At 47.2% G+C, this 14493-nt stretch overlaps 1 protein-coding gene across 2 annotated transcripts in view; it reads left to right on the top strand.

Moving 5' to 3' along the window:
• Positions 1 to 14493, top strand: part of FBXL20 (F-box and leucine rich repeat protein 20) — an 867163-nt gene that overhangs the window by 675060 nt on the left and 177610 nt on the right. For both annotated transcript variants that reach the window (XR_011283101.1, XM_069634719.1), the window contains exon 8: positions 6469 to 6595. Coding sequence is in view for 1 of the 2 variants with exons in the window: in XM_069634719.1 (XP_069490820.1) it covers positions 6469 to 6595 (127 nt within the window). In the remaining variant the exon portion in view is untranslated. The remainder of the gene's footprint in view (positions 1 to 6468; positions 6596 to 14493) is intronic.

The raw sequence follows: 14493 nt of genomic DNA, 5'->3' as shown, positions 1-14493 counted from the left end.
CAAAGGTCTTATATAGGATGAAGCACTTCTGGTAGGTAAGTAGAAAAGACTTTGCACAAAGTTTTAGAAGTCTTTGAAGAAAAGAAGAATCAAATGTAGGGCCACACGTTGTTAGACTTGTGAGTAGTATACGATGAAAGCAACTCTACAGCAAGAGGTAAGTTCTCTCAGACTTTGTACAGTACCTTTGAATTGAAGAAAAGATGCAGCATATGACGTCTGTTCCTGTGCAAATCTCACTGTTCCTGGGCCTCAGTCGTGGGGACAAGAGGGGTGACTTCTGGGGACTCCTGCACTGCAATGGGGCAGTCAACGCTCGCAACTGGCAGTCTTCAAATCAGCAGCTGTTCAGTGTTTCAACTCCTTGCGTCTAAGGCAAATGGCAACACTGCGGTTCCTGGCTGTCAATGGACTTTCCTTGCATCTGGGGTTCGCACTCTGTTGAGGGGGCTCAGGCTCGGTCAGTCCTGCTTCCTGGGAGTCCAGAGGATCTTTCTGAAGCTGTAGGCCAGCTTAAAAGCAACGCACACAATCTGGCGTTTGTCTCCCTGGCTATACGGTTTCCAGCAGCAACTCTGTGGAAATTCAACCACCTCTGAGAAGGATGTCCAGGTGGCTTACTTTGGAGTTCATTGGAGAATTCGTCCGTGCAGGGGCTTCTCTGTCAATACGGATTTGGAGTTTCAGCACAGCAGCAGGGCTTCACCGGGCAAACCAACGGTCCAGGAGTTGCAGCAGGCGTCCTCTTCAAGTTCTTCGGTTCCTTCGTCCAGTGGTCGACTCTGCCTTCCAAGCCAAAAGCATTGCCTTTTTTTCAGTTCTCTCCCATTCATTGCAGCCTAGCTGTCAATCACTTGCCGGACAGTCAGCCAGCCAATCACCACAGAGTGCCTTTGGGTGTCCTAGGAGACTAAGCACAGTGAGTTTCGGGCACCTCCCTCACTTCCTGCCCTCCCCAGACACCCTGGAGCCAGAGGCAGGCTTCACTCGTGAATCTCGCCAAAGGAAAAACGAACAATTTGGACCAAACCTAGTTTTAGGTGCAGAGTAAATCTCAAGAAGGACCTTTCCACAAAGAAATGGCGAAAAAAGACCGGGCCATTTTGACAAAAATGACACTCTGGGGGGCTTTACTGCAGCCACGAACGCAGCCCGCGGTAAATGCACACCACAGTACTTAATATAAAACCACTGCCACCAGCCATTCAGTGAGGAAAGGGGTGATATAAAATTGCTACATGAGAAGCTAGACAAAGGGCATACTAGGTAACCCCTCCAGCACCCTATTGTAAGATAGTGTGTGTTGGGTCTAGAAAGATACAAATGTAAGTAAAGTCAATTTCACTTTACTGCTCTGGGAAACAGTAGTTTATCCAAGAGAAGGTATTTAAACCTTGGGGAAATCTGAAAGACTTCCCTGTGCCACTGCACTGAAGGTGTTGTGTGACATGATGAAAAAAGATGATGCCTATGGAGTTTTGTATGGTAAGATTTGCACAGAATTGGTAAATCTTCCTGACCTGGGTCAACCCCAGAACCCTTTGCTTTACTAGTGGGATATTTTTGCATAATACCTCAGTGAGTCGGAACCTTTCTCCACACTCACATAATCTTTAAATCTTTTTATGGGTGTCATTTTTTAAGACACTCCATAGTCTCTTTTTAAAGTTATCCTCTTTAACATCTTATTGGCAGTAAGTGCCTGTTGTTGCTGGGTTGCCCTAGAGACTCCCCTTTTAACTTTCTTGTGCTAACCTTGAGTGAACTACAGTTCCCAAGGGTAGAAAGGATCTTTGGATCCCTTTTACATTTTAAGTGAAACCAGCGCACACCACCTTTATGTGGAGTGCTGGGGAGATGCAATGTATCCCCTTTCACACTAAAACTGTAACAATTCTGTTAGTGACAAGCTTACCTTCAATGGCTGGTGGCAGTGATACCTTGTATTAATTTGGTGCACCTTTACCGCGGGCTGTGTTCACAGCTGCTGTGAAAGGACCCAATGGTGTGCATTTTTATCAAAATGGCCCATGTCGTCTTTTTTCACCATTTTAGTGTTTCTTGTTGTGTCTTGTTCCATCCCCTGTTAACCAGGGCGGGAAATTACTTTGTGTGATTTTTGTCTACGGTTGGAGTCCCCTGGACTCCCCGCCCAGGCTCCAGTCTGTGAGAGCAGGAAGTGAGGAGGAGTCCAAAACTCCCCAGCCCTTTGTCTTGCGCTTTGCTTGAATGGGGAAAAATTCCAGTAGGGGGATGGCTGTCCTGATTGGACAACCAGACCGCCCCTTCTTGTAAAATGTGGGGAGTGAATGCAGAGGTTGTGCTGCAATTACAGATACATACTGCAACCCTGGAAGCTGAAGACATGTCGACCACTGGAACTTAAACCAAGAAGGATGACAAAGGAAATGCGGCTGAGACGATTTCCAGCGACCGTAGCCTGCTGTAGCCCTTCCTTCCAATCGACCTGGGGTCTCTGAAAAAGACTACTCTGACCCAGAGCCTGGTGAGACCCACCACTAGACTGAAGAACACCTGCATTTTGAGTCATCCCACGCGTTGCTGCGTCCTTGGGTTGTTGCAATACCCCAATACCCTTGGGACCTCAAGCCATCGTGCAGTGCACGGTATTCTGAATCTCTCTGAAACTTCGTTCGTATCCTGGTGGATCTCCAGAGACACGAACTGAGTCTGAAAAGTCCTGTCACCATAGTGCTGGACCTTTGTAACGACGAGAATTCAACCGTGATTGTCAGTCTTCTTCTTTGCTCCTTGAAAAGGCGCCAAATCCGCAGAACCGCATTCAGCTGCGAGGGAAACCTTGCCTAGAGCCTTCTTCATCGATCCCTGCTGCAAAGTCCCTTCTGAGATCTTTTTTTCACCACGACAAGGAAAACATTGACAGGGTATTTTGGCTACAGACCTTTAAGTCCTCCTGCTGCAAAATCTTCAATGCTGAGGTATTTGTTGGCTTGGGTATGTACTTAACTTAAGTCTGTTAGGATTTCTGTGTAACTGTGGGTTTTCTGTGATGGGGACGCCTCTTATCAGTGCACCCAGTCTCACTGCTAGAATCCTGCTAGGGTGTCTTCTGCGATGCCCGTGGACCCTCTTCCAACTCTAAAGTACAGTACTCACCGGTTTGCTTAATTTTCCTAAGGAACTCTGACCTTTGCTACTAAAGAGCCTTTTCTGACACTGCCTGTTGGTCACTAGTCCTAGGGGACCCCCCTTCTGCCACTGAGACACTCCTGCTACAAGAATAAGGTAAAGACTTTCAAGGGATTGGGACTTCTGTCTAGAAAAGAAAATGTGTGCTTAAAAGTTACTTACTTGTAAAGAGTTGGTTGGTTGGTAACTGTAATTCTAAGTGAACAGTTAAAGTTCTTACTGATCTTGAATGTGTGATGCGCTATTCTTACAAGTATGGTTAACATCTTTTCTTCCTGGGCAACTGTTTTGCCAGTCTAATAGAAAGTAGATGTGAAGGTATTTTACTCTCCGGTGATTAGGTTGTGCCTCTTGCCAAAAGTAAAGTTTTGGTATCACCAGATTAGTCCTTTGAGGAGAATTGTATGAGTGTCCCCCAACTGGGTCTTGCTTCCCCTGACTTGCTGCTAGGCTGTCCTTAATAATTCTGCATTAGGTTGTTGCCACCATAGAATAACTATTCAGTAAAGTGTAACATTGGGTTTGACTTCCCCCTCCATTGTGAGGTTAACAAAGTATTTGAGTTTTACTTACCTTGTGTTAGCTGTGTGCCATCCAAAAATAAGTTGAAAGAGTTACTGCTTATCTCTATCTGGGGTTCCCTGAATTCAAAAGCATCTGTAATTGTATATTACATCCTTAGGTTTTACTCACCTGGTATAACTGTGTGTTATGACAAAAGTAGTTATAGGTTTTTACTGCACCTAGAATAAGTGTTTCACTACTCACCAAGTATATTGTCCAGTTGACTTAAGTGATTTGTGCTAAGAATCATTATACAACTGGAAGGGTCTACTGCCCTTGCATTACTGAATGTAATTGTAAAAAGTAACCATTGATTTTTACTCCCCAAGAATAGGCTTGACATATACTGAATGTGTATGACAAGGTTTTGACTTCCCTAGAACTACTGTTAAGTACTTCAAATAAGCTCTATACTTGGGTCTTTGTACTTTCAAGTATAGTGTTGTTTGCATACTGTGATTTCATAAAATGTTTTAGTGCTTACCTACCCCTAGATTTATCTGGGCCTACTTGTATTTAAATAAATCCTTTATTTGTGCATACATAGTGTTTGTGTTTCTTTGGATCGTTTGTATTACAATTTCTCTTGTACTTATTCTACAGCCCTCTCTCCCTCCTACCCTACCATGAACTCGGGTGGTACAGCCTTATACTAAGAGTGGAGTTGTGTACTGTCTCAGTTGAATGGTTTTACTAAGCCCTTAGTTGGACTTCAGAAGAACTGTCCTAACAAGTTTGTGAGGCTCCAAAAGAAGCACAAAGCTCAGAAATCACATTAAAATCCATGAGTGGGAAAAAAGTCTTGCTCTCTCAGGTAAAAAAAATCAAGTCCTCAGAATCCAGCAAAGTTGCTGGGTGTCCCTAAGGTGGAGGGAACTAGCACATTTCTGAGAATTCTCCCTAACACCAGGTATTCACCTGATTAGTATTTTCTGAATGTCTTGACTTTTGTTAGGGTCCCAGACCCATTTATGTGGCTCTATGGGCTTACTTGCCCCCCTTGTACTGTCTGCCATTTTACAGGGCCCATGGTGTCATACTTTGCTGTGTGGTCTGCGAAGTTCTCGGGACGTCCTGTGTGCCTGCGGTCAGCGGTTGGGCTTCCCCTGCTTCGTTCTCTCCTTTTCAGAGATGGGTGGCTCCTCAGTACCTGCTTCATTCTCGTCAGCGTAGGACTGTTTTTCCACAACTGCCAGCCATGGGGAAGCCAGGAGCATCTTCCCTGATGCTCACTGCGCTGTCCCTGCACACCAGACCAGCTGAGCGCTCTCCGTCTTGCAGTTCCTCCAGGGCAGGCATGACACTTGGTCAAGTCCTTCTTTGCTTTTAACACAGTTTCCAAGTGGCTATCGAGAACCACTAGAATGGGCAGAGTGGTTCTGGTAAGTATTATGTATTGCTCCTGTGGCTCCTCGTCTCAGTGAGTTATGATGTTGGAACTCATTGGAGATCGTTCTCGTCTCAGTACTCTACCTTTGCTGGGCTACAAAAGTACAAGGTCTATTAAGGGAGGGGTGGAGATGGAGAAGTTTAAGTAGAGGTGGGGTTATTGTAGGTATGGGGTCTAGGGCAAGGTGATTGACGGGGACACTGGTCTCCCGATATGGACGTTACTGCTCCCAAAGGGGGTTTCCGCTCCCATGAGATCCATCTGCTGAGTACCACCCACAGGGGGACATTTTGGTAGCAGCCTCACCACACTGGCCTCATGGGAAGGGGCTCCCCCTTCTGAAGCAGTGACGACATTCTGGGATTCCTCACTTTACTTCCCTGTAAAGTCCGGACAGTTTCTAAAGCAAAACGTTTGGGGTTCCATGGAATATGGAAGGAAATTTGAAAGAGAATGTGCACCCGGGAAAGGGTTCTAAGCCAATCGGGTGGCTGGCACAGCAGGCAAGAGTACACAAACCCCACCTGCTGTTCCAGCCACCCGAGGCGCTTCCCCGTGTCTCTTTTATTCCTTTTTTTTTCTTTCTAACTTGGGAAGGCAACAGGGAAACTCTCCCTGTTGCCTACCCACATTAGAAAAACCTGATTCACCTCATCCCCCGACGCCAATTTACCTGCAGGACCAGAGCTTTGGGCTTCAGCTCACCTCGTCTTGCTGCCGCCATCAAAAGAGAAGAGGCACAAGGTCCCGTTTCAGATGACGGCAGCCTTTTTGGAACATGTTTTCCATGGCTGCCACCATCCAAAAAGGGAGTGGCAGTGGCCATTTTCTCTTGTCTTTTTTTTTTTTGTGCGGAGGGCGATGGGCTTGCGCTGGATGGAAGCAAAAAAACGATCCGCGCTCCAGAAAGTCACGGGGTGCAAATGCACCTCCCCCTCGGGATGAATATGGACTTTAATGGCCAGCAGCCTGAGCTGACGCTCTCGCTTCGCTCGGGCCTACCAGAACTCGGGCTGGTGGGCTCTTAAAGCCTATGTACGACCACAGCCGGGGCGCGAAAGCTATTTTCTTTTCTAATAAAGCGTACGTGTTATTTGCTCTTGACCATTCTTAAGATGCTGTCTGAATAATGCGGCGATGTGCCTTGGTCTGCCTTGGTTCCGCTTCCATCAGTAATTGTTTTAGCAATACATTCGTTTTCAATGGTCCTCCATGCTATGAGTTGTGTAGTAGTGCAGTAGTTTGTTGCTTTAGAGACTGCGAGTGGGACGTTAGCTGCCTTCAGCCATGCTGAGAGTGTATTTGTGCTTGTATTTCAATTTTTCCTCCTGTTCTCATTTTAGTGAGGGGTGCCCGCTGCTGGAACAGCTGAACATCTCCTGGTGTGATCAGGTGACCAAGGATGGTATTCAGGCGCTGGTCAAAGGCTGTGGTGGTCTCAAAGCTCTCTTCCTGCGAGGGTGCACACAGGTAAGGCCCAACCCATTGCTGAATCAAAGCTGTATTGCAGTAGAGAGATAGTTTTTTAGGTCAGTTTAGTTTTTTTTTTTTTGCTTGTTAGGCGCTTAAACAGCGAATAAATTCAGTTTATACTAAAACAAAAAAAAGGTCTAAGGTACATTGGCAGATTTGTGCATTTACTTCGACAAGGAGTGTTAAGATGGATTTCCAAAATTAACCCTGGTGGGAGGATTTCGGGTGGCCACCCTATTGGTGGTGAACAGGCAAGACATAGGTTAGCCATAATCCAATCAAGTTAAGGTAGGCCAGCAGTCAAGGCTTAGTTGCAGGAAAAGTGAGAGTGGTCTAGGGTTACGAGTATACACAGAGCAACAACAACAATTCTAGTTTCAGTATATAAAATAGATATTTATTAAGCCTTCAGTTACACCCTAAGCATATTAAAATCACAGGTAAGAATTGCCACATAAAACCATATAACACATTCACCAGTGGAGAATAAAATTGCATATGCATTAATTAGCAGTGCAATACAGGTGAGTAGTCTAATGCAAGAAAAGAATAGGCAAAACCAACACAACAGCTTCCCTCAATCTGAAGTCCTACCCTGAGAGGGTATGGGGCCTTGTGCCCAAAAGGCACAAGTGTCAGTATTGTGTCTTCAGGTAAGGTTATTAGAAATTATGAAGTGGGCTGTGGTGGTGCTTTTTAGAACATTTTTAAAGTTCGATACGTTTTTAGTAAAGTTCAGGTAAGTACTCCACTCAATCCTATTCACTAGGGTAGGCCTAGGAAAGGATACTTAACCCTGGTTCCACGACCAGAGGCCAGGTAGGAGTTATTGCCAGGATTTTACACCCAATGTGTGGGGTGTCGGGTGGGGGGGGGGGATCAACATGTTAACTTACCCCCTGACTCATTCTTTCAGATACCACTACAGATCTTCCGTAATCTGTTGGGAACACACATAGCTGCACTTGAGTCGGGTTGGGAAGGCCCAGGGGTTGCGGGTGTGGAGGTCACTTTCGGTGCTGAGATTTAGTTTTGTTAGTCGCGGTGCACAGGAATTGGTTCCAGTCAGCTTCTAGTTGAAGACCCAAAATGATGAAAGGTGAAGCCTCTGGTGGTGCAGACCACATCAGGACATCTCACAGGATTGAAGGAGTGTTCATTATGGTCAGGCATCAAAGGTCGATAGAACAACGGTTGTTAGGAGAGTTTCCCTAAAGTCCACTTGAGGTAAGACTTCATAAAACTATCCCAGTGGTATACAGGTCCTCAACTCTTAGTATCTGACTGTACTACTCATGGAAACTTGGTAGAGTGGCAGAACAGTCAGGCTTATCATAATAGGAAGATGTGAGCTGTAGGTAAGTACAATGAACCCAGTTAGTAAAGCAGATCAAAGAAACACTTACACCAATACATTTATATCTAATATATATTTATTTTAATTACACAAGAAATGTCTTAAAATACTTAAATCATTAAACCAATGTACACAGGAATACTTGTAGATGCATTTCAAAGGCCACTGCTTAGTTTATAGTTGCCCGCAGTTACAATTGTTAGTTTGACACTAATGACAGTTGGCCGTGTTATAGGTTATACCACGCACAAAGATGTACAGTAATTGTATTTAGTTAGCAAAACTGTCTGTCATTTGGGGAAGGAAAACAGTTGGTTAGTCACGTTAGCAGAGCTTAATGTTCTAGAGGCACTTACTGTACAAACTAACACTTTTAAAGTCAAATTCCTAACTAGCAGCAGAAGGCAGTTTGGAGAGGGCTTAAAGTCTTATGAAGCAAAGGAACAGCAGAAGTTTCTGAGGATACTTCTAGTCTCTAGTAAAGGGTACTTGAAGACTCAACACAATGGTGGGGCCCTGTTAAAGGACTCTCAAAATGACACATGCCGACGACTTGGGTCAGTGGTATGATCGGACACATTGGACCCCTTTATGTGTACGCCAGCGCTCTGGAGTGACATCTTGGATCAAGGTAAGCAACACCCTTTCACCCCACAGTACCTTGGGTTAGAAGAAATGTTTGTGGCTGGATTCTCCTCTGGACAGCAGCAATGGACCCGGTCTCTGGATGCCTTGACCTGGTGACGAAAGGCAGGACAATGAGCGGGATGTCACAGCAGCTGTCTCGAGAGATGACATCTAGCACGGATTTCTTCAGCCTCTTTGGTCAGTCTGCGGTTTTGGTGCCTTTTTTGAGGCACCAACAAAGGACACGATTCTCCCAGTCAATCTTCTTTAAATTCCTGGAGTCCTGCACATTGGTGAGGGGACTTGGTCGAGTCGGTCTCTGGAGGTTCACCTGGAGCTCAGCAAAGACTGGGATGGATTTGGCCTTGGCAAGATGTGTCAATACAAGTGGGTCGGAGGTCTCCTAGTATGCATGGTCTGCAGATCTGGAAAGGCACAGCACCTCAGGGAAATGGCTCAGATTGTAGGCCGTCTCGGGACCGTTTGTTCCCATGAGTCAAAGGGAAGGAGTCGTCCTCTTAGGAGTTGCTCTGTCGCATAGAAAACTGGGTCAGGGTAGCAGTTATCGATTCATGGTGTTGCAAAGGGTCTGCAGGCATCTCTAGTCTTCTTCTGTTAATTCAGTTTGCAGTGGTCAACTTGCCTTTAACACCAGGAACCTCACCTTCTATTTAGTTTCAACACTGACTCCTCTGCAATCTCTGAGCAGTTTACAGAGAGAGGCGTGTGGCTGTCCAATCAGGACAGCCTGACCCCCAGTGGGAGCTGGTTCCATTCAGGCACTCAGGCAGACAAAGTGCAGGGGAATGAAAAACTCCTCCCCCACTTCCTGCCTTCCAGACACACTGGAGCCTAGGCAGGCACCCAAGGGTTCCTGCCAAAGGCAAAACACACGCAGGCCTCGACCTCCCACCCCTCCCCACCCTCCTCCGAGAATGGTAGAATAGCCAACAAAGAACAACCATACTAGAAATGGGTGAAAAAGAAAGTGACAGTTAGTACTTTGGTGACTCTTTGTGTGCTACTGAGACTGTGAATACAGTCTGTAGTAAAAAATAACACAATAGTTGGTAGAAAAAGTACACTGCCACCAGTCATAACTAGGTTGTCTGTGACTGAAAAGTCACAGGAGCAGAGAGAAGGGGAAACTAGGTATCCCCTTGGCACTCCACATAAGGTGGTGTGTGCCAATCTTTCATAGTATACATCTTTAGGAGTAATACAAAGTATTCCTCTATCCTTAACTGTAGGTACTTGAAAATCAAGACAGAATCTCAAAGGACAACCCAAAGGATTCCCAGCAACACTGCCCACAAGGAGCTGTGTGCTACAAAGGTAAAACACAGAAGCCTTCAAAGAGATATGAAGGAAAATGGACCCCTTAATAAATGTCAAATACAGAGTTCCAAAAGTCTGAGCAAATAAGAACAAATGAGTTGAAAAAGGCTCCACTCATTCAGGATAGAAAGGGAAATGTCCATTTGTCCAGCAAAAAGTGCTCCGGGGCTTAACCAGAAGAGGGGATGAAGAATAAAAATGATAAACCTCCCTAACAGTCGCAAACCCAGGAGCAGCTCCAGCACAGCTTCCCTTGGAGTGAGACGGCTGAAAGTGCATTAGCAGGTGACTTGTGGCACAAGCTGAAGGTCTGTAAAGTTCCAAGGCTGTGCTCGTCACGACGACCGCTGCAGCTAGGTTGCTCAGGAAAGAGCATGTCGGCCACAGGTTGGTCCATGGACACCTACAAAGGCCCTGATCCTCGAGCAGGGGTCGAGACTGGTTCCCACTGGTCATGGGGTTGAAGCACCAACAAGGGTCTCCTTGAGATCAGGCAGAGGAGCAGGGCTTCACCAGCTCTAGTAGTCATTTTGGGTCATAATACCCATAGCCAATAGGAACCAACTCGCTCAACTCCTCCCCTGTCGGCCGTCTTCAGATTATTTAGTGCACGCTGATGTAGAGAGTCCTTAAATATTCTCTCCAACTAATCTTGATAAAATTTTGACTTTTAAATCTTTTGCAATGAAAACATTCATCTTTTTGACGTCTTATTAACCCCCGGGGCTGACGGCGATGTTGCTGGGTACGTGGTCCGCTCCTGCCACCGGTAATATTTGACTTATCGTCTGCATTGTTGGGCCTAACTCATGGCAGAGCCCACAAGGAAGAGCCTGTTCAAGGCCAGTGCCCGCTGCGGATTGAAAATTGTGTATGTGGAAGACCAACACAACAAATGCCTCTACTGCCTTCACGCTCGTGTATTCAGGACTGTGAAATCTGCCTGTCCCTCAACCAACAAGACGCTAAGGGATCGTTGTCTCGTCGCATGGCTCGAGGATGCCGGTGGGGCCTTTGACTCTGCGTCTGTACAGAGCCATGCCTCGCTACTGCAAGGCAGGACGGCCCAGCCAACCACCTCTAGTAAGGGGTCTAGATCGCATGATGTCCATGCCACCAGCAAGAGGAAGCAGCATAAGGAAGCTTCTGACGAGCTGAGATCTTCGCACAAGGACCGGTGTTTAAGGTCCGTGCCCAGAAAGGAGCAGCCAGGGCCTTTTCCATCACCCCAGTGAAGCGACCCCATCAACCAAGTCCACATCAAAGTCTGTTCGCCACTCTGTGGCGGTCGAAGCTACCCCGTCGACGTCTTCGAAATCCGCATCGAGTAAGTCCTTGTCAACGCCATACCTTCCTCCAGGTCTTCTACACCAAAGCCTCCGACATCATTCACCTTGCCCCACCAATGAGACCGCCGACTACGACGACAAGCAAACGGGCTGCTCTGTCGACAAAGACTTTGTCGACAACCACGTCAACTGTGATTCCTTCGTCGACGGCCCCGTCGAAAACCCAGCCGATGGGGAATAATTATGGCTTCTCACATGATTACCACCACTGTTATAGTGACAAACATCTGACACCCACGCCAGCACGTTGCCAGCACTGGTGGCACGAGCATCGTACCCGAACCTGTGTGACGGTACTGCCAGAATGGACCATCTTTGTAGAGCCAAGTCTCTTTTCCTCTGAGGGTGTGGAGGAGTGGGATGAAGAGGCAGTCATGTCACCTCAATCTTCTGCCACCACCCACGCCACCACCTCCTAGAAGGCAACTTAGTTCTCCGTGGTGTGAGGCAAGCCTAATCAGACTGCCAGTATTACCACCCCTGAATGCATCTCCTGAGGGGGACCACTTACCTCCGGTGCAACCAGCTCGACCATTGCTTCCCCAGATGTCACTGGACATTTTATCCACCTTAACCACACTAGTGGCACACAAGCCAGAGAAGTTGCGACACATGTGACAAGAAGTGTGAGATCTGATACAAAATGGGTATGTCGAGAAGGTGCCAAAGGACGAAGTGGGCACAGGAGCCTTCTCCCGCTACTTTCCAGGAACAAAAAAGGCACTGCACAACAAGTCAGGGGGTTGGAGGGCCATATTAGATCTAAGGGTGCTCAAAGTTCCTAAATGTTCAAACGTTACGTATGGTGACACTGCAACAAGTTCTGCCCCAGCTACAGCAAGGGGATTTCTTGGTGTTCCTCGACCCAGGGACGCTTATTTTCATCACCCTTTTTGCCGCTCGCACCGGCGCTACCTATGGTTCATGGTGGTAGGGGTAAACTATCAATTCAAGGCCCTTCCCTTTGCCCTCCGTTCTGCTCCACCGGTGTTTACCTATTGCCTTGCGCCAGTGGTGGCGCACCTGCAGCGTAGGGGTCATACATATATCTGTTTCTATACGGCTGGTTGGTGAGCGTCAACCCCCTGGCAGGAGTCCACAGCACGGGCCAGCATTGAGTGCCTGCAGCAGCTCGGATTCTCCATAAACTTTCCAAATTCGTGCCTAGTTCCATCAAGACTGACGCTCTACCTCTGAGCGAGACTCGACACCCAAACCTGCACCACCAGGCCCTCGTACGAGACTGTGGTTAGCTCTTCTGGCAAAGGTGCGCTGCCTCAGCAGTGCCCAGGTGACCTTTGTCTGCAGTTAAGTCTTGCTGGGGAAGCTGTCATTTTGAATCCCTTTGATAACTCGCTGCAGGCTACACATGCGGCTGGTGCAGGAATTCCTAGATGCTCGGTGGATACCAGCCTCAGGGCCCTGGGACAACGACATCATTCTGACACAGGCTTTTAGGTGGTCTGTGAGGGAATATCTGGTCAAGGGTGCTTCTTTCAGGATGCCGGACCATCAGACCACTGACGATGGCTAGGCGCCCACTGTCAGGACCAACACACAAGATGCTTATGGTAGAGGATCCACTGGTCCTTGCATCCGGCCAGCAACAGACTTTTGGCCCCAGCGGATGTGGACTGGGACAAGTGTTAGGCAGAAACCTGTGCAGTTCCCTTAGGGACCACTACAAAAGGCTTAGGACTACAGGTGTTGGCAGTAAGCCCAATTGGTAGCAGTCTGTACCACCCAGATTTACCTGGTAGCTGTGGCTGAGCAGCCAGACTTCTCTCAAGAAGAGTTAGACAGTATATAGAGTATACAAAATAGGTACAGAGATACAGTAGCACAAGCAAACACTGACCAGAGCTTTGGTATAAAAGTATATAATTATTTATTTAAAAACACACTTGTAAAATACACTAACACTAATATGGCAAGCAAGTTCAAACAGTCGCTATATATACATCCCTGATTACTTATTGAACAAGTCTTAGTTAAAACACCGCTTATTTGCAGACAGAGGTGAGCGCTTAACCTAAGATGGCACTCCAATATGTTAGTTAAAAAGGGAGGGAAAAGGTAGAATTAGGACAGCACAATACCAACACTTTTAAAAGAACCACAACAAGTCCGAAAAAGGTAGAGTCTACTGTTAGAGCAAGAAAGTTCATAAGCCAGGCCCACTCTTGGAGAGAGCAAGGCGGAATGTGTCCAAGATCACACAGTTGAATAATACTTTAAAAGTCTTTGCAGATAGTTCAAAAAGGGTAGGATCAGTTCAGCAAAAAGTTAGTTAGCAGGTCCCAGGTCACCCCAGGATAGATAGTCAAGGATTTACGGGACACCTTGAACAGTCTGTTGCAAGGGAGACAAGGCGGAACACAGTACCTGAAATGGTGAGAAAGCTCCAGTTGGGGCAGTTGTTCCTGGCAGTGGGTGCGAGTCGGTGCTTCGTCCAGGAGAAGAGAAGATCTCGACATGGAGGAAAGCTGGAGGTCGTTGCCCTGCCAGGGAAGAAACCAGCCGCGCAGTTTCCCAGTTTACAAGGTACTACCCTTTTATTCGCGTTAGTGGTGAAGCGTGGCTATCCGGTCGCCGGGGTGCTTGGCATGGGCGATTCGACCACGAGACGATCCAGGAAGGCGAACTGAGGGCAAACTGGTTATCCCCACCAGTTCAGAGGAAGAAGACGGGATGAAGATCTTCTCTGTCGTCGGGAAGTGGTGAGGCGGTCAAGCAGGGCTTCACCGGTGGTGGTGTCGTCGTTGCAGGTCGGCTCAGCTTCTCCCTCTTCGGATTCCTTTGGTCCTGTGGCGACTTCTGAAGTTCCAGTCCCCAAAGCCCTGCTTGTATGCAGAAAACCCCCATTCATCAGTCCTAGCTGTCACTTAAACATGCTAAGTGGTGAGCCGGGCGGCTCACCACTGGGCCAATCACACAAGAGTGCGACTTGAGTTGCCGAGGCAACTCAGTCCAGGGTCCCTAAACCCCCCTCCCACACATCCTGTAGACCCAGACAGAGTGTGCAGAAGCCTGCCAAAAAGTGGAACAAAGGGCTCGACTTGGGTTGGAGTTACAGAGGCGAACACAAACGCCATTTTAATACCGAGTCCTGGCAAAAAGACCCAACCAGGGAATAAATATTAAATAAATAACCCGGCAGTATCTTTAACATTGCACCAAAAAAAAGTGTTTAAAATGAATGGGAAAATCCCATAGGAAATATT

The sequence above is a fragment of the Ambystoma mexicanum genome, chromosome 13 (assembly GCF_040938575.1).
Source record: "Ambystoma mexicanum isolate Mex_15411 chromosome 13, UKY_AmexF1_1, whole genome shotgun sequence".
In the NCBI taxonomy this organism is placed as follows: domain Eukaryota; kingdom Metazoa; phylum Chordata; class Amphibia; order Caudata; family Ambystomatidae; genus Ambystoma; species Ambystoma mexicanum.
Note: the sequence above shows the minus strand (reverse complement) of the source record. Positions and strands in the feature narration are given on the sequence as shown.